The sequence below is a fragment of the Sminthopsis crassicaudata genome, chromosome 5, assembly GCF_048593235.1.
Source record: "Sminthopsis crassicaudata isolate SCR6 chromosome 5, ASM4859323v1, whole genome shotgun sequence".
Lineage (NCBI taxonomy): Eukaryota > Metazoa > Chordata > Mammalia > Dasyuromorphia > Dasyuridae > Sminthopsis > Sminthopsis crassicaudata.
Genome location: NC_133621.1, coordinates 265,600,658 through 265,620,674, shown reverse-complemented (window position 1 = coordinate 265,620,674; position 20,017 = coordinate 265,600,658). Strand labels below are relative to the sequence as shown.

The following is a 20,017-nucleotide window of genomic DNA, read 5'->3' as shown; positions in this document are numbered from 1 at the left end:
ATTGCAGGCTATATTTTTGGAAAACCCTCTTGAAAGGACTTTGGTTTGAATATTCTAGCATGCAACCAAGTCTGGCATCACTAAGGTGACATAGAGTCTGAACACAGATCCCCAATGGGGAAAGCTAAGTTTCAATCCTTTTCCAGCCACCCTTCTTAAATCTTACTTGCAAGAACTAAAGTTCCATTAACACTGGATGTCTCTCCCCTTGAAAGGTTGAGCTTCCTGAATAAAGACTTTTAGTGTTTTCTCTTCCCTAGAGTGATTGAATTATCAGAAGTAGAGCTATTTACTCTTCTTTGCCATGTTAAGGCTCTTAGCCAGGCTTGGCCTTGATTCTCTTTCAGCTGTGTTGAGGTGGTTGATGACTGTTCATCCCTGAATATAATGTAACTCTATGATGTAAAATCATCTCTTTGAGAAATTTGTCTATATATTTATATATATATACACATATCTATATACACATATATGTATATGTACATATATACATGATATACATATATATCAGATATATATACATATATATTTGATATACATCAGATTCTCATAATAGTTGTAAACATGTTGCCACATGTAGCCATGCAATAATGGACCTTGGTAACAGTATTTGAAAACAATTTCAAAAGCAGCTGCTTGTCCATAGGTGAACAGGCCATTTATTTGGAGTCAATGATCATTTAAAAATGTTCATTGGGGGTGATTATCCCAGTAGCCTATGTGCTTAGGATGGGTACTTCGTTGTTCTAGAGTTAGAAGGTAGGGTGAAATGAGAGCCAACACATTTTTTCCTATATTTATTTTATTTATATTTTCAAGATGTTATCCAAATCTTTTATTTTTTTCCTCAACTAAGTTTCTAAAGCAGTTGCCATTTAAAAAAAAAAAAAAAAGTTCTGTTCAAAGTGTTTTCCTAAATGTTAAGATATTTTAGTTGTCTTTTTAGTTATATAGGTATATATTTATATGTATGTATCATTGGTCTATGTACATTCTTTCTACATTATAAAAAAAAAAATTAAACCATTGTATGCAGAAAGGTTACTTCATCCACTAATGTAATTCAGAAACTTTAATTTTTCTTCATTTAAATCTATCTTTAAAAACTTCCAGCAAAGTGGGAGTGCATTTTTATTTTAAAAATAATCTCTTCTCTGGAAAATGTTCTTCCCTTGTTTTCTCTTATTATTAAGCTCTCCTCCATTTGTGTTTTCATTAATTTCTGATAGCTTCTTATAGCTTTATAAGAACACTATTGACAAGACCTCCAAATTATGTTTCATTTTGAGCATGAGACATTATCTTACTATAAGAATTCCCTATCTATGTAATCCAGTTTTTGAAAACTTATACTAAGCAAATGTTCTACTTGTGGGGAAAAAAATTTTCTCCTTGAAAGGAGGATTAAAAAGGATTAGAATATAGATACATGATGAATAATCTTAATTTATTTTCAGGTAGCTATTGTTATATATTATCTCAATATGACTTTTAAGTTCTATCTGTCATAGTGGATAGCAGCATTCAAGTACATATTTGTACAGCAAATGGGTTCATATTAATTAAACAGTTAGGAATATTATACCCTAGAACTTATATTTCTTAGACATATCCAGGTCATCTTTAAAAATAAGAATAACAAATACCTAACTCATTGTTATGAAGTATTCATTCCTTTCTCCCAGATATGTTCTTATCACTTAGTCTGATTTTTTAACTAAAAGATTGGTAGAAAAATATATTATTGTATTTTTTAATAGCTATCTTAGTTAATAATATCACCCTGGAATTAGGAGTAAAGGAAATACTGTGACATTATTCCTTAATGTCAAACTGGCTAACAGGTACTTGTGAGGTCATTTATGATGAGCACATAATGACCCAGGTAACAATGAGAAAAATTCTGGAAGTTTGAATTTGTGTACTGGCTAGCAACCACTTTCAACATTTCTGCAAAGCGAGAGAAGGTATCTTCTGATTTAAAATTTTGTTAAGAATTACGTATTGCGTAATACACTGTCAACAGGAGGTCAGTTTTAAAAGGAGATTACTACTGATAACCTGGACAAATCTGGAAAAGAGAGTTTTTTATTTTTTATTTTTCCTTATACACTGAGACTTCTTAAAATTACATTCCTGCAATTCTTATATAAGGACAGTGGAGTAGCAGCAAGAGAGGTGAAAATGACAGAAGTTGGGAATGACTGCTATTTCTTTTTTTATTCCACATGCATAAAGGTAAATATTGTACAAATTTACAGACGTTCACATCTCTTAGCTTTCTAGTAGAGAGAGGGAATTTGCATGACCAAATAACATTAATTAGTTTTTATTTTTATTTTTATTTTTTTACTTACCCATATTTATTGTGATAAAGTTGATTTTCTTTAAGAAAATATAGGAGAATTTGGTATTTTTAATAACTTGGCTGAAATCATTGCTGCCTATAACAGTCATACTCAGAATGTGTCTTTTAAACCACATATATTTCTATAGTGTACAATCTGAAGTTTTTCTAAACTTTGAATTGCTAGTATTAGAATGCTATTTCATTGAAAACTCTGCAGAGCATATGGCTCTTGTGATTAATGGAGAATCTCCTAAATGTGGTGCCAAGATTACATGAATTAACTCTGTTTTAAACACTCAGGTGAATTCAGGTCACCTTCAAACTCACTTTAATGAATCCAATTCATTAAGTAAAATAATTACTGTGTTTTGCTATGTAATTTTAAAATAGTTCATGATTTTATAGTTTTCAAAGCACTCTGTATAGTGCTGTTAACATAGAAGGCATTCAATAAATGTTTGTTGAATGAATTAATAAATTTAGTGATTATCGAGGGTAATTTTTAAAGGAAAAAAAAAAGTAAATATGTTCAGATTGGCAAAGTTATAATTCTCCCTAACTTAAATTAGTTCATTAAGTCATAACATTAATATAAGGTCACAGATAATAGATTTAAAACTAGAGGAAAAAACTCTGAGATTATTTAATCCAGTCCTGCCCCCTCTCCTTTATTTTCCTTTCTAGTTGAGGAAATTGAGACCTAGAGAAACTTAAGTGATAGGTCCCATTCAAGTAGAAATGACAGAACTGAGATTTAAATCTGATTATCTGATTTCATGTCCACCACTTTACTGTGCAGACTCATATACTACAAGGGGTTTGAATCAATAGTGCCAATAGATTTAGAAAAAAAAAAGTCTAAATATATGACTGAACCATATAACTTATATAAAAATAAGGCAGAAGAAATACTTTCTGGGTCTAATTCAACTATAATGGATCCAAGAATCCACTTTCATAAAAATGGGATAAGCCAGTTTTGTTAAGCCAGTTGTATCCACAGGAAAACCACAAGGGAAAAATTTTTGCAGGGGACATAGTAGAAATGTTATTGTTAGAGACATTTAAAAATGAAAAGTCAGAAGGAAGAGATCAAATTTGGAGAATATGGTGAGAAATGTACTGGGACAATAGTTTGTCAGTCTATCTCTCTGACAACAGAATATTGATTCCAAAGTTAAACAATACCTTTGCCATATAATAAAGAGAGGGATAAAAACAAAGGAATGAGGTTTCTACACTATGGAAAGAATGCAGAATTAATGATTTTTTGGGTGTATTAATGTTCCTATTTGGGTTACACCTGATTTTTAAAATACTACGTGCTTGAGGATAGAATAACAATGTAATAATTATAATGTAATATAACCCAGCTTTTTAAATGGGAAAAAAATGGAAAATACATACATAGAAAAAATAGAAGAAAAATAAAAATAGAAAAATAGAAAATAGAAAGATATAAACATTAAGATTCATTCACCATTTTCTTAGATGCATACTGACTAGTAAAAAATACATGAAGTTCATAGACACTGGTTTGAGATCTCAATTCATAAACAGGAATTTTATATATAAGCAGAATCTGTTAGGCCTTGAAATAGTTTTTCCTGGAAATGTGAGGTTTTCAGAATGCTGTAGCATTCATGCATATTCTATCTCTGGGCTATAGCCTAGGTTATCACTAATTTTTTGTGCATCTGCCTGATAAGATGCAGATAAAAATTATGTATTTATATGTATATATTTGCATATACATATATATATATATTTATATGTATATAAAATCTTTTGCCAGTAACTTTTGGCATGCAGTATTAAATACCACTATACATTATTTTGTAATGTTGTTTAATTCTCCTTATACAACAGTCTCACCTAACAATAAATTGAAACAAGCCGTCAGAGATTTTGGCAAGTAGTGTTACATTTCTGGTATTTATTTCGCTAATGGCTTTCTAAATTAGCTATAAGCATATTCAATTTAAAAATCATGAGAATGATAGGTACAAATAAGTGACCTACAATTATTGTTGACCTCTAGCATCAATATATTGTGAGTTTTCTGCACTGTTTACTTTTTTCTCTTAGGGTTCCCAGTGCCGATTCCGACACTGTGAAGAAGCCCTTGGCAGTGACACTGTGTGCTCATTATGGAGAGAGGGAAAATGTTTAGATCCACTTTGCAGATTTAGACACATGGAAATGCAGGTAGAATTGCTCCTCCTCCTCCTCATCGTCATTCTTTGTCAATAATATAGCACGTTAGTAATCTTCTTGACCTACATCACAACATGACAGGGAGATGATGTTACTCCTGCCGGTGGCAAATAATGGAATTGATGACGGTAGCTTGCTACTGAACTTGAAACCTTAGGCTAGTACATAGGAATATGTCATAGGAGCCTCTGCAACCTCAATTCAAATTTAGGGCTACAATATTGACAGCAGGACAAAATCCCCATTGATTAAAAAGCAATTGCTTTCATTTGGCATTTTTTGTTGCTTTTTTTTTTCTCTTACGAAATAATTGAGTTTGTTATGAATACGGCCTCTGAAAACTCCATTTCTTCCCCTTTTTCTCTAGCAAAACTGCAGCATTTCATGCTTCTGGGAAACTCAGCCTCTTGGTTGTGTGAAGATCAGTTGTGTGTTTTATCATAGCAAACCCCGTAATATCAATGGACTTTTTTTGCCACCAAGTAGCAGTGAGTATATTTTCTTAATAATATTTGCATGGCAGATTGAAATCTGAATGTAAACTTCTACTGTAGCTGGAAACCATCTGTCTAGGATTTGTGATGTGGGATGGCAGACCAATGAAAATATCATAAGAATGGTATGACTGGCAATTATTAAATTGAAGATTCTATCAAAAAGCATGAAATGAGGCTTGGAACAGACCCTCAGACGACTTATTCCTGTGTCTGGTGATGTATCAAAGGGGAGATGATATGTCTCAGGTCTAATTGTATGTATCCACGATGGTTTAAAAAAAAAAAATGACTGGAGTGTGAACAAGTCATTGACCCCACTGGATCTGTTCCAAAAAAAAAGATAAAAACAGGAATAGCCTTTCTCATGTGGGTTATGACCATATCTTGAATCACTTGTGTGACTGCTTTTAGGAGCAAAGAAATGTCCATAACCCCAAAGAGCAGCCCACATAAACATTTAACTCCTTAGCAGTTTTGTCTCCCTACTGTAACACCTAGAGGCACTAGGTGGTAGTGCAGTGACTAGGACACTGTATATGGGACCAGGGTGATATGAATTCAAATCCAGTTTCAGATACTTGCAAGCTATGTGATTTTGAACTTAACCTCTTGTCTGCCTCACTTTCCTGGTCTGTAAACTAGAATGACATAATGATATATGATATAAAACCTCCCCGGTTTGATGTGAAGATAAATGAGAAAAAAAGATCATTAAGAATTTTGTAAACTTTACAAGTGTTAGATGCTAGCTATTATTACTATTATTAATTATCATTATCATTATGGCAGCTAGATGGCATAGTGGATGGAGCAGTGGGCCTGGAGTCAGAAAGACCTAAGTTTAAATCCAGCCTCAGACACTTAACATCTGGGTAACCCTGGTCAAGTCACCTACCTGTTTTGCCTCAGTTTCCTCATCTGTAAAGTGAGTTGGAGAAGAAAATGGCAAACTATTCTAGTATCTTTGTCAAAAAAATTCCATATACACAAAGAATCAGACATGACCGAAGTGACTGAGCAAAATTATTATTATTATTATTATATAGAATAAGTGACCAAGACAGGTCCAGGGCCCTATTCATCCAGCCTAATTATGCTATGAAGTATGAGGGGCTACAAAAACATTAAGTGGGAATAGTGTACAATAATTTGATTACCTTAATTGTGAAAATTTTTTTCATTGAACATGTGACTACTTAGGCTTCCATGATGTTTCTCCTACCATATTGCCCATGGCCATTTCCTTTTAGTAAGGCCCTACAATACAAAGTTTTCTCATATCACCAATTTTTTTTAAATTTAACAACCCACACTACAACATAGATGAGAAAGCTTAGTGTCTTGTTTTTCCTATATCTGTCTTGTTTGTGTGTGGATGTTTTTTGCGTTGTTAGCCTATGAGCTTCTTTAGGGTAAGGACGATCATTTTTGCCTTTCTTTGTACCCCCAGATACTTAGCACAGTAATTGACACACAGTAGGTGCTTAATAAATGCTGTTGACTGAGTAAGTGACAGTGTTGTCGTAATGATGAGATAATGTTGCATTATGGAAGAGATGGCAAAATTTGGGAATTTGTGAGAACCTGCTTTAAAAGCCCAGCCAGCTCTTTCACAAATTCTATTGAGTGTGGCTCAGTGGAATGGACATTCAATTTGGGGTCAGAGAACCTGGAGTTGAGTCTTAGATCTGCTTTTGACTATCTCTTAGGTCCTTGAATTTTATTTCTCTAGATTTCAATTTCTTTATCTGTTTAAATGATGGTTTAGACCAGGATCTAGGGAGTGTGTGGAGCCCCCCCCCAGGGTATGCTGGTAAACATTTATCTACTTGTTCTCCAAAATTTCAGGACATGTTTTAAAATTGTTAGTGTTTTCTTATCACTTTCCCAAGTCTAGACAATTAATAAAACAAATCAAATCCTGAAGATGGCTCTCAAGGAAGGGCCTGTAGGAGTTGTCCAGTAAAGGTTCCTTCTAGTTCTAAGGCTGCATGGTTTTTATTTGTAAAAAATGGAGTAGGGATAGATATCGCTAAGGTCTCTTTTAACTCTGGCATTTAGGATAGATAACTTAAACATATCAAATGAAATAACAGACATATAGCACTTTGAAACCTTAAAATATTATAAAAAGCTATTGTTACTATTGTTTAAAGAATGAATAAGAATTTTGAAGATAAAAAGAATATGAGCAAAAGAGAAAGAGGAAAAAAGTCATCTATGTTTATTGAGATTAGAACATATAAAGTACATGTGGGGAGATGTATTTAGAAGGAGCAACTAGGTAGCACAGAGCACTGATGCTGGAATCAGGAGGACCTGAATTAAAAATCTGACCCCAGAAATTTGCTAGTCACATAAACCCTGGCCAAGCCATTTAATCCCGGTGCCTCCAAAAATAAAAACAAAATGATGATTAAGAGGAAATAGGAAAGAAAATGAGGTCACAGATTGAGGATCACTAAGGGGCCAAAAAAGAGGATATTTTAAAGAAGCCAGAGTTGTTAGAGAAAAGCATAGCATTTAAAGAATAAGAATAGGAATTGGTCAACAAGATCAAATATCACAAAAGAAGGCTAGAGGGTTGAAAAAGAACTCTGGATTTGGTGATTATTATAGCACTGACAACTTGAAGAGAGGGTTACATTTAATCAGTGACAGCAGTTTTACCAAAGGCTTTCACAAGATCCTAAGTTCCTTGAGGGAATCTTCTTCACCATTCTGCCAAAAAATAGTGCCATGTACATAATTATTACTAAATAAGTGTAAAATATGCAGCATAGCCTTGATACTATGGCTGTGACTAGCAGTGAAGTACTATTAAAAATGAGGACAACTAATATTGAAGGCATAGAGACTGGATCTGAGATGTAAAATACATCTTAATAACCTGCTCTCATCAATAGTCCCATTTTTAATTGGAAGTTGGGAGGGGCAGATGTAAAGAAAACTAAAGCAATGAAACCCTCTTCTACTTATTTACCTTTTGTAAAGTTGGGCAAATTTGTTTTAACTCTCTGGGCCTCAGTTTCCTCATCTGCAAAATGAGGTGATTGGACTAGATGAGACCTTGAAGGTACCTTTCAATTACAAATTTATAATTCTGTGATGATAATGTATCTTTAATTCAATCTGCCTGGTGCATCATTTCAGATGTTGAATTTAAGCATTTCTTTTTAACAATCTTATTACTTGATTAGAGAAAATTACTTAATCCCAAAGAGGAGAGGATTTGCTCATTTTACAGTCTATAATTAGAGTTCTAGAAACTTCTATAGGAGAAAGTGTTTTGGGGACAACATTCCCCCTGACATCTGCCCAGCTGACCTGGTTGTGATGAGTAGACAAGCCATTCCATGGGGATGTCTTTGAAAAGAGGAAGGTTTTCTTGCTATGATTTTCTGAGGGAAGAGCTAGATTCCACTTCTAATTGGTGTGATTAACCATAATGCTTTTTGGGTTATAATTACCCAAAAGATATAAGTAAAAAGGAGTCCTAAAAACAAAACACCAAAAAACAATTAGTTTTTAATTTGTACCCCAAACAATTTTATATATTGAATATCCCTAGAGATAAGAAACTTATAGCTCCAAACATTTCTTTTAGGGGATCAGAGGTACAAAATATATGTAGTAGAGAGAGGATTTGTTTTAAAAATTGACAAGATGGAGAAAGCAGTACCTCCTATTCCAGTCATCTGTGGCTGAAGTGACAGTCTTAGCCATATAAGAAGGATGAAGTTTCTAACACCAAGAACTCTATAAAGCATAACTGACAAATCTAAAATTGAGCACAGTAGTGTGGAGCTATCCTGGCAAGGGAAAAATAAAGGTTTCAGAAACAATTGCCTACTTGTAGAAATTCATCAGAGACAAGCGTGTTCTCAACCAGTTCCCCAAAACATAAAGGTAGTTGGTGTTTGGGGACTTAAAGGAACAACAATATAACTAGAAACCAACATAGGTAACTCAACATATGTCAAGCCCTTGATATACATCAATCCAACTATCTAATAAAAGCTGCTGCCCCAGATTGGCTGCCTGCTATCATATGCCCCCAAGCACTATTAAAAGCCCAGTAGAATGATAGAGATAAAACAAAGTGTTGAATTTCATGCTTGGGTGCAACTCAAATGTACTTCATTATACGAGGTAATTGAAAGCAAATCACAAACTACCTCAGGAAAATGTGACATCAGTATGTATTGTGAGCTCTCAGGGAGATAATGTCTGCCAACTTGTTTGGTATTGTATTTAGCAGAGAGCCCCACACAGATAATAAGCCAAATGCATTTGTTCTCTTGATGGTGATGACATTAACTTTTTAAAACAAATTTTAGTGCTTGTTATAGAAATGCCCAAATAGTTCAGTATAGAGTTATGACTGACAACATCCAGAAATACTTCAAATTGATATTCATTATTTGAATTTCATATTGTTTTCCTTTTACTAAGGAAGGCAAAATAGGAAATATTTTTTGTTACGTGGGACATGGAGGAAGGGAGATACTAGGGGAAATGTAGATAGAAAACACACACACACAATTATTTTTAAAACAAAGGCCAAAAAAAAAAAAGAATTTCACTAATGTATTGATTGAATAGTTAATTATGTAAAAAAGTTAGTGTGAATGAGTCCCTTGAAAGGAGTGCATTATTTGAATTCACATCCCATATTTCCTTCAGGTTGGAACAAATTACCATATTTTACATATCATAACTTCAAATAGCACAAATTTGAATAATATCTCCACTGAAGAGAATTCATTATTCATTATTCACACTAATCAAGACCTAACTGCAAAATATAAGGTATGAAAACATGACTGAATGGAGAAGAGTTTTGAGTGTTTTGGGGAATTGTGCTATTCTAATACAATTTCAGGGTTAGTATCATCTGATAGTTTTTAATACTACGAAAGAGTTACATTGGACTTACATTGGAATCTTGTCATTTTTACATATTATCTATGTGTAAGTCATAAAAACCTCTCCGAGCTTTAGGTCTTCATCTGAAGAACAAAGGAGTTGAACTAGTTGGAAATTTTTTGCTACATTAGTTAGATCATGGTCTTATGAATGATCTGTTAACAATTTATAATTTAAAGCATGCTGATATAAGCACATACTGTATGCTTATAAGTATATATAGTAAGTATATAGTAATATGAGTATATGCTTTAAAAGGAGTCATTAGCCTTGATGGAACTTCACATCTCTCTGCTCAGCAAATGTTTGCTGTCAAAGGTAGTTTCTAGGGTTTGGTGTTTTTTTTTGGGGGGGGCCTACTTGTATTGTTGATGCTTTTCTATTGGATAAGCTGCAATAAAGAATAATGATAGATCAGTAATATCTTTTTGGATTAACAATCCACACAAGAAAAACCAAGAGCAAGGTGAAAGTAATATGGTCCATATGGACTAAATAATAGTGATAGAGTTAAACTAACAGAGATGTATTTATTTCTATATCTTATCTATCTTAGACACATACAGGTGACAGACTATAAACTTGATGCAAAATTTAGTAGGAGATAAATTGATTTTTAAAAACAATTTAAATATGTATTTAATGAGTTAATTGGGGTTAAGAGACTTGCCCAGGGTTACACAGCTAATAAGTATTAAGTGTCTGAGGCCTATTTGGAACTAGGTCCATCATCAAGAACATCAAGGCTGGTGCTGTATCTACTGCACCATTTAGCTGCCCTCTCCACTTGGAAAATACTCTGTATTGTAATTAGTGACCTTAAGTTACTACTTGCCATACAAACCTTTTTTTCAACACTATTATTCTATTCAACACTAATAATGCAATATGATGAACCACCATAGAATATCCTAATAATCTGAAGAATGAATGTTCTGGGTGACCCCAAGAGCAGTAACAAAATGCATGGTGGGTAGATGTTAGTATACTACCAAGAGTGCTACCTATACACAAGAAATAATGTAAATACATCATGGACATTATACGGATTGAAAAAGTAGAGAAAACAGTCATGTAGGTAAGAGGTTGATAAGCTTGAACGATGAACTGGAACCTAAGAAATACTAAAAGATCTAGAAGAAAGTAGTATAATGTGCTTGTTTGAACCTATTTAGAGAATTTATGGAATGACATAACTAAAAATATCAAGAATAGGTTATTGTATGAGTGAATGACATTACCCCCCCAGTAATGAGATCATAGTTCCACCAAATGAATAGGGATAAATAGAAAATATATAAATAGCAAAAAGTTTACTAATTCACAATTATTAGAGTAGGATATCAAGATAAATTAGTATAGGGTCTAAGTAGTGGAATAGTTTTGAATAATATTATAATTTTAAATTAAAATTTGTAATTAATAATTGAATAATAGTTGACAAATCGAAATTTTTCTTGGCTTGCTTTAATGAATGGTTATATATCCTTTGTAAGTGGCCCATTAGTAACTTGAATGTAAATGAATGCAATTTAAAGGAATTGTCTGGATGTTCCAAAACACTGTGCATTTAAGGTTCGCTGAGTATCCTTGCAATCTTCTATTATAATTTTCTTTATAATATTGATTTAATAAATCTTTAGTAGTTAGTAGCGAGGTAAAACATCAAACCACGTAACATAAATCAGAGAGGTTTCAATTAATCAGATTTTATTGAATTACTTGATCACAAAATGCCCATGAACTTCAATTGAACTCTTATTCCAAAGTGTCTACTTGGATTGTTTCTGCAATTTTTAAAAACTGAATCTGTAATGATGTTTGTTAATCAAATAAGATATTTATAAAGCACTTAGCATAGTGTTTGGCACATAGTAGGTACTGTATAAATGCTTATTCCTTTCCTTTTGTCCTTTTAAAGAAATTAATTGAATGAAATGCTAAATTTCAGTTAGAGATTTGTGAAAAATAAAGATGTAATTCTTCCCCCTCAAGTGCATGGGCCTTGTGGAGTCCATGGACTTTCAAGTTAAAGAACCCCTACGTAAGAATAAAGACTAGAATTGGTAGGTTTTATCAATTGGTGAGGTTTTTGCATTCTTACTTGGCTAGGCAGTTCTCATAAGCTTTATATCTAAACATATGCAACTTTGGAAATTGCTGAGATGGAAAGATTTCCCCACATAGGATTTGCTAGAATTTTCTATGGCTTCCCATGTGCTTGCTGTGTAGATCTAGCTATGTCAGCATTGGACCAGAAGTATCAAATTTGAATCCTTTCTGAGTGTGGCCTGAGCCAGATTAAAATGTAATTTGGAAATGTTTAGCAAGATAATACAATATGACAGTGCTGATTTGTGATTTTCTAATTCAATATGTGGCCTTCAGGGATCCATTTCTATTTGACTTAGCTGCCATTGATTTAGCCTATATGCTAGTCCTCATTGTCATAATGAGCATAGTAATGTCATCCCTACTTACCTGCCTTATAGGGATATTATAAGAATGAAGTAATATTACTTTGAGCTTCTCAGAAGAAAAGGACTCAAAAAAGTTAAGATAATTTGTGCTTTTTAGGAAAAGTAGGAATGCTAATATTTGCTACCCCTCAAAAAATGTTAGATTTTTTGACAATAGATTTGTGTTCTTCCCAAAAGGAGAAAGTGGGACATTTTTTAGCAAAGCATAAAATTAATTTAGGGCAAAAAGTTTGAAATTCAGCATTCAAACTATATATAATGAAAAAAGACTGGGCTTTTGTAATTTTCTTTCTATAGATGTCACACTACAAAAAGAAACCCAGGAAGGAATTCTGCCCCCTGCCCAGAGTCAAGAACCTCTGAAACCTCAGGAGAATATTTCAAGACCCATTCATCCTCCATTGGTCATAACTATTAACTTTGAAGAAGAGGAGGACGAGGAAGATGAAGATGAAGATGACAAGGAGAACAGTTAGTATGACCTTCCTTAGATCTATGATGTATGACTATGTAAAGACCCTTATACTGTTCTCTATTAGCTTGTCATATTGTTTTGTAGGTTTGTAATAACCATTTTTCTGATGGAAAGTAGATGTGATTGAGAAAATTGCTTTCGTTTTCATAACTCTTAATTTATTGTTCTAATTTAACAGTCTGAGCATGTGTATCCTACTGATCAGGAGTAAATTCCTTAATTGGTACAGATATATTAATTTTCAACACTACTTATGTTTTCTTTGTTATGTACCAGGGATACACTAGTTGTCAGACATAAGTTAATATGACTCTCATGTCATCATGGGAATTTGGAGATGAAATTTTCTAGGGCAGACTATGCAAATATAGCAAAACTCCATTATGAAACATCTCGCTATTCCATGATTCACATTACAGATAAAATGAAATCAACAAATTGAATCAATTTGTCTATTAAATACCCATTGTATGCAAGACTATGATCTGTGATTATGGTCCCTCTATACAGAAAGTTGTAAAGCACATTGTGTTCTCCCTCAGGCATGGGAGACTGGAAATTAAAATGCTTTCTCCCTTCCCTAAAATCCATTATTATGAATGTATTTTCTTTACTTTGGACATTTAAAAAATTAATTTGTCAATTTTAGAAATTTCATTTGTTTCCTAAGCACCTTTAAAATCTTTCTCTATATGAATGGCATATAGAAATTTAAATTTTTATTTAATTTTTAGTGAGCATAATTCTGCTCTTGAATGTCAGCAACCAGGACAGTCTTTTTTCAGTCTAAATCAGTCCCCTTTTATCTCACATAGACATTATTTCATTGTCTACTGAAAAGTTGTCTGTCTTTCCAGTTTTTATTCTTTTGACTCATGCACTAGCTATGTCCTTTCCTTGATCAAGAACTTTCAACAGTTTGTTGGATCATAGATATAAAATGAGAAAGGGATCTTTGAGATCAACTTGTCCACTGCTTTTGTTGTTCAGTTCTGTTCAACCCTTTGTGACCCCATTTGGGGTTTTCTTGGCAAAGATACTGGAGCAATTTGTCATTTCCTTCTCCAAATGAGGAGCCAAAGGCAAATAGGGCTAAGTGACTTACATACAGCTAATACATTGGACATACAGGTAATAAGTGTTTGAGGCTAGATTTGAACTCAGGAAGATGAGTCTCCCTGGCAAGGAGGCCTAGTACCTAGCTGCTCCATCCATTGCTTATAGAATAAATTAAATCAATAAGAATCTATAAGCATTTATTAAGCACATATTATATATCAGGTATTATGTCAAAGACTGGGGAATATAAAGAAAATACAAAAGCAAAAGCAATTCTTAACTTTAGGAATTTACATTCTCCAAATTCTTAAGCCTAGAATTCAAGTCTCTCTACCAACTGGTTCAAACCTACCTTTCCAAAATTAAACTCTATAGCCTTTTCAGGTAAACCTCCTCTTTCAGTCAGGTTAGAATAAATCTCATATTGTGAGCCATGGTTATATAATGAAAAGTAATGGTACCTCAGCTTTGTGATAGAGGCAGTATGTTATAGGGAATAGAGATCCAGCTGGGGAACTTGGAATAACCTGCATTCAAGGACTGTATTTGACACATCTGGCTGTATGAGACTAGGCAAGTCATTTAAATTCCCAATGGTCTTGGCAACTCTCTTAAAACAATAATAATTTGAATCAAAAATGGGAACCTGCTCAAGTAGAGGATATCTCCCTATTCAGGGAAATCACATTTAATTCCCAGGTCCCAGTAATATAACAACAATATGCCTTTTGTATTACATTGTTGGTTATCTTTAGAGAAAATGTGTGTGTTCATAATTCCCCTACTGGATTGTAACCCTCCTTGAGGAAAAAGACTGGCCTTATTTTTCTTTTATATCTCCATAGTTTCTAGGGTACCTTGTATATAGCAGTTCAAGGAAGAATGGTTGGGCATCACCCTCACCTCCTTTCCTTGTATCTTCCCTTCTTTTTGCATTTTAATGTAGACCTTTCTGAGGACATTACGGTAACCCCAAGGAATGAATTCTAATGGGAGTGGTGGTGAGGAATTCATGGTAGAAAGATGTTAATAGAGAACAAAGAATGAGAGGATCAGAGATTTACAGCTACAAAGCACCTTATCATTCATCACCTAAAACCTTAGTTTTAGAGAAGAAAAAATTGAGAAACAGATAAATTAATAGATCACACAGATGCTAAGTGATAGAGTAGGAATTCTGTCTTAGGTCCTGTGACTCCAAATTCAGTTGTCTTTTTTCTTTTTGGGCTGCATCATAGACTTTAAATTCTTTTGGAAAACATGTACTAAATTCCTTGTGTATAGTAAGAACTGAAGAAGATGACACTTCAATGTTTAATTCATTGCAGCTAATAGGACTTATAAATATGCTTATTTGAATATTTGAGTATCCTGGTACCCACATTGATATGGTAACTTTCTCCAGTAGTGTTTGTTGTTTGCAATAAGTTCAAACCTTTTCAGTCTGTCTTTTTGGCCTTACATTCTCCTTGTAGCTTTAACATCTCATTCATTGAAGGTTTGCCCAAAATGAACTAGAGACCTCTCCGCCTAGTTTTTTTTTTCCTCATTCAATCCATTCTAATTCAGCACTCATTCTTCATTATTATTATTATTATTATTTTTGGTTCTTATGTATTTCTTGGACATTTACAATTCCATTTGTCCGAACATACATTGTTGGTAATGTGCTATAGCCTACTTCCCGGATCCACTCATTGCTTTTCTACCTTATCCTTTTGGTCACTCAAAATGCTTATCTTAAAATACTTTATTTTATAAGATGATGGTGTTCTAGGTTTTATAACATCTGGTGCTGATACAGCATCACCAAAAGAATGTTAGTATTAAATAGCTGAGCCTTTGTTTCAGAAATTAGTGAAGAAAATACTGTGGCCCAAATGTTAATCAGCCCAGTCTTCCTCTGAGTCCCTTTTGCGTTCATCTTTTTTGTCCCTCAACAGTGTGTGCTATATTACAGAAGGCATACTTCATCTTTTTCCACTGTGGATCATTAGTAATCCAGTGGTGTCTCTTGAGTAGTTCTGGAACTCATCTTTTAATCTTTGATGAAATCAGCATAATAACAACTACAAATGAGTGCTTTTTTGGGGGATGATCTCACTAGGTTTGATAAGAAACTCTTTACTTCTGAGCTCTGCATTAAATATTCTCTATAATGGGCCTTTGCTTGTTGCCTTTTGGTATATTTTTTGGTCAGTAGAAAACTCTTAATTTTTCTCCCTTGTAACAAGAATGATAGATATGCTATATATAAACCATGGCCTACAACCCTAATTTGTATTTAATCAAGAATGTCCTCAATATATATGTAGCTTACTCATAAATATTTTTCCCTGATTATATAGATTTTTTAAAAATTAATTTTATAATTATAACTTTTTTTGACAATACATATGCATAGGTAATTTTTTTTTTTTTTTTACAACATTATCCCTTGTACTCCCTTCTGTTCTGAATTTTTCCCCTCCTTCCCTCCACCGCCTCCCCTAGATGGCAGGCAGTCTTATACATGTTAAATATCTTATAGTATATGCTAGGTACAATATATATGTGCAGAACTGGAATTTGTTGTTGTTGTTGTTGTTGTTGCAAAGGAAGAATTGGATTTGGAAGGTAAAAATAACCTGGGGAGAAAAACAAACAATGCTAACAGTTTACACTCATTTCCCAGTGTTCCTTTTCTGGGTGTAGCTGATTCTGTCCATCATTGATCAATTGGAATTGGATTAGCTCTTCTCTATGTTGAAGATATCCACTTCCATCAGAATACATTCTCATTGTTGAAGTATACAATGATCTCCTGGTTCTGTTCATTTCACTCAGCATCAGTTGATGTAAGTCTCTCCAAGCCTCTCTGTATTCCTCCTGTTGGTCATTTCTTACAGAAAAATATTCCATAACATTCATATACCATAATTTACCCAACCATTCTCCAATTGATGGGCATCCATTCATTTTCCAGTTTCTAGACACTATGAAAAGGGCTGCCACAAACATTTTGGCACATACAGGTCCCTTTCCCTTCTTTAGTATTTCCGTGGAATATAAGCCCAGTAGTAGCACTGCAGGGTCAAAGGGTATGCACAGTTTGATAACTTTTTGGGCATAATTCCAGATTGCTCTCCAGAATGGTCGGATTCTTTCACAACTCCAACAACAATGCATCAGTATCCCAGTTTTCCCACATCCCCTCCAACATTCATTCATTATTTTGTTCCTGTCATCTTAGCCAATCTGACAGGTGTGTAGTGGTATCTCAGAGTTGTCTTAATTTGCATTTCTCTGATCAAAAGTGATTTGGAACACTCTTTCATAACTCATAAATATTTTAAGATGAAAAAAACATAAATTGATAGTTACTGATAAACTTTGGATCACTTTCGTGTTGTGAAATAATTCTGTTCATAATATTTTCTTAATCATTCGATATCTATCTCTCTTCTAGATATCTTAAAATCCAGTTTAATATATTCAGAATAGTGTAGTCTTCAAAAGTGTAGAAATGCATTCAAATAGTGTAGACTTAGGCTTGTCCAGCTGTTTCCTCTCCTTTTCTTCCTTTTTTTCATTACCAGTGGGTAATGAAAATAGTTTTATGTAGAAATGATACATATTTCATACTTCATCTGTGTTATCTTTCTTTGTTTCATCTCTAAATGCTTCTTGTCATAATCTGACTTAATTGTTTAATTGGGACTCATAAAGCTTTCTAAGTCATTTTTCCATTGCTCTTTCATGTTTTGGGAGATGATTCTTCTCATGATCTTCCACCATACACTTAAATAAGTTTTTAAAAATGAGTTTATATGGTAAATCAGTGTTCGTCTTTGCTTTCAAGTACAAGTATCATTGTTTGTGATTTCTGGATTCTTTGATCTCTCTGTTAAGAACATGAATTAAACCTCTTTAGGAAACTTAATTAGAACTTACTATATTTAGATACATGAATTTTATATATATAGGCACATATTTTTTATTTTATTTATATCCATTATAATATATATATGTGTATATATATATAATTTTATTTATCTTATAACATATGTCAGTATATATATACATATATATATATATATATAATTAAGGGGCATTATAAATATATATGTAGTACTTATGGTACCACATGTAACATACACCTATAATGCCCCTTAAATAACAATATAGTAAGTGCTGCCTATGCATTTGTGCATAGAGACAGTTATGGCCCTTTATATAAGCTTTCTAAATGTCAAGAGAGAAAAAAATAACAAAAACCTCTTTTTAAACTATTTTCCCTATTGGTTTATTCACCATTCTTCCATTTATTAAATGGCAGCAAGGAGAAAGGGCACATATTATATGCAAGGGGAGCTAATGTTTCTTGTTAGGATCACACTAGGGAATACAAACTAGGCGATCAATATAAAAATGGATGCTAGCTTTACTATGACCTTTGTTGGCTTATAAGCATATCTGTATACCTATATAAGTTTCTTACTTTTTCCACCCATCATCTGTAAAAGAGACTGTGCCAGATGAATATTATGCGGAAAGTTCTTATGAAATACTAAGTAGGACTTAGACATTTAGATTTAGCCAAAAGCCCTACTCCACTCTACAATAGGAAGCAGGAGAGGAAAGAATTGGGCTTAATGTATATAATTGGTGGTTTCTTTCATCTGAATCATATTCTTCCTTCAGCATGACAAATATGAACATTTCTTTAGATGCAAATTTCACTGATTTTTAAAATTATGAAATAATTTCTTTTAATTTTAAATTAATTTAAAAATTAAAAGGAATCATCTCACAGTAAGGATAACAGCTATGGTTTTTTTCTTTCTAATTTATAATAGAATTTCTCATAGACTTTGTCTATGGGAGACAATTTACCTTTGAAAAATATATCCTGCAGATGCTTCTAGTTTGTGGACAAAGACTCCAGAGGAAATTGAAGAAGAAAGGGCCATAAAGGAAATGTGCTATAAGTCTGGTAAGCATTTTGGTGATGGCGTGGGCTTTTTTCTAGTTCTGTGCATGAGCACTATACTAACCATTATTTTCCTTATGGGGAGATTAGGTGAATACTACAGATTTCACACTCCTCCAGACATTTCAGCAAAAAGCATAACTTCAACAGTGGAAAAAGAGTTAGCAAAACCCTTGGAAAATGGCAATGAATTGCAAGAAGGTAAGCCATTAAGTGACAGCACCTCAAAATGATACTTAGGTCATATCTAATTCTACAGCATAAATTACTTATTTAATAAGATACACATGATGAGGAGTGTCTTTTTTGTTTGGTTGATTGGTTTTGAGTTAGCTCTGTGATTTCATTTGTATAGTTAAGCTCCAAAGCAGAAATTCCTTCCACTGATGGCTGATAATTACATTCTTTTAAAAAGTTCTTTGGTTCTAGCTGTGTGACCTTGGGCAAGTCACTTAACCCCAATTGCCTGGGTGGGGGGGGGGAAGTTCTTTGGAATTCTAAAAGGTTAAAAAGCTTAACTAACATTTCACAGACAGTGATGTCAGAGGCAGGAATTTGGCCCAGGTTTTTTCTGACTGCAAGACCAACTCTCTATCCACCATATTACTCTGCGTCTCAGGACATAGTTTAAGTGGGAAAAAACCTGTTCAAAGTGGTAATGTTTTTTGTCATGTGTCCTAAATTCAATATGAAAAGATATCAAGAAATGTAATCATGCCTTCTTCCCAGGTATACGGAATATATAGATGAGGATTTCTACAAACCTTATGATTTTGCAGCTGTTTTGCTGTTCACACTTTACCTTACAGTAACAATGATGAAAATAGGTGAAGATTTTTCTTGTTGAATTGATAAGCTAATTTGAAAATCCAGCAAGGCTCAATGACTTGTGTACAATTCCAGAAGAAAGTCAGTGGCTGAATTCAGGATTGGGTTTTTGGCTTTTGTGGGAACTCTCACTCTTCTGACTACTCCCACTTTTTTTCTGTAATTAATGAACAGAACTAGAATTTTCACTTGGGCAGTCAGATGGGAATG

The 20,017-nt window shown here is 33.5% G+C and overlaps 1 protein-coding gene across 21 annotated transcripts in view; it reads left to right on the top strand.

The window, feature by feature from the left end:
• The window catches only part of C5H12orf50 (chromosome 5 C12orf50 homolog), a 37,276-nt gene that overhangs the window by 636 nt on the left and 16,623 nt on the right, over positions 1–20,017 (top strand). For 6 of the 21 annotated variants that reach the window (XR_012482660.1, XR_012482659.1, XR_012482656.1 and 3 more), the window contains exons 1-6: positions 642–759; positions 4,439–4,558; positions 4,935–5,055; positions 12,771–12,944; positions 18,905–18,982; positions 19,070–19,180. Coding sequence is in view for 11 of the 21 variants with exons in the window: in XM_074270933.1 (XP_074127034.1) it covers positions 4,547–4,558; positions 4,935–5,055; positions 12,771–12,944; positions 18,905–18,982; positions 19,070–19,180 (496 nt within the window). In the remaining 10 variants the exon portion in view is untranslated. Of the gene's footprint in view, positions 1–630; positions 760–1,916; positions 2,239–4,438; positions 4,559–4,934; positions 5,056–12,770; positions 12,945–18,904; positions 18,983–19,069; positions 19,181–20,017 lie in introns of those variants that run through there. The other 15 variants (XR_012482652.1, XR_012482651.1, XM_074270925.1 and 12 more) reach the window with 7 other exon arrangements.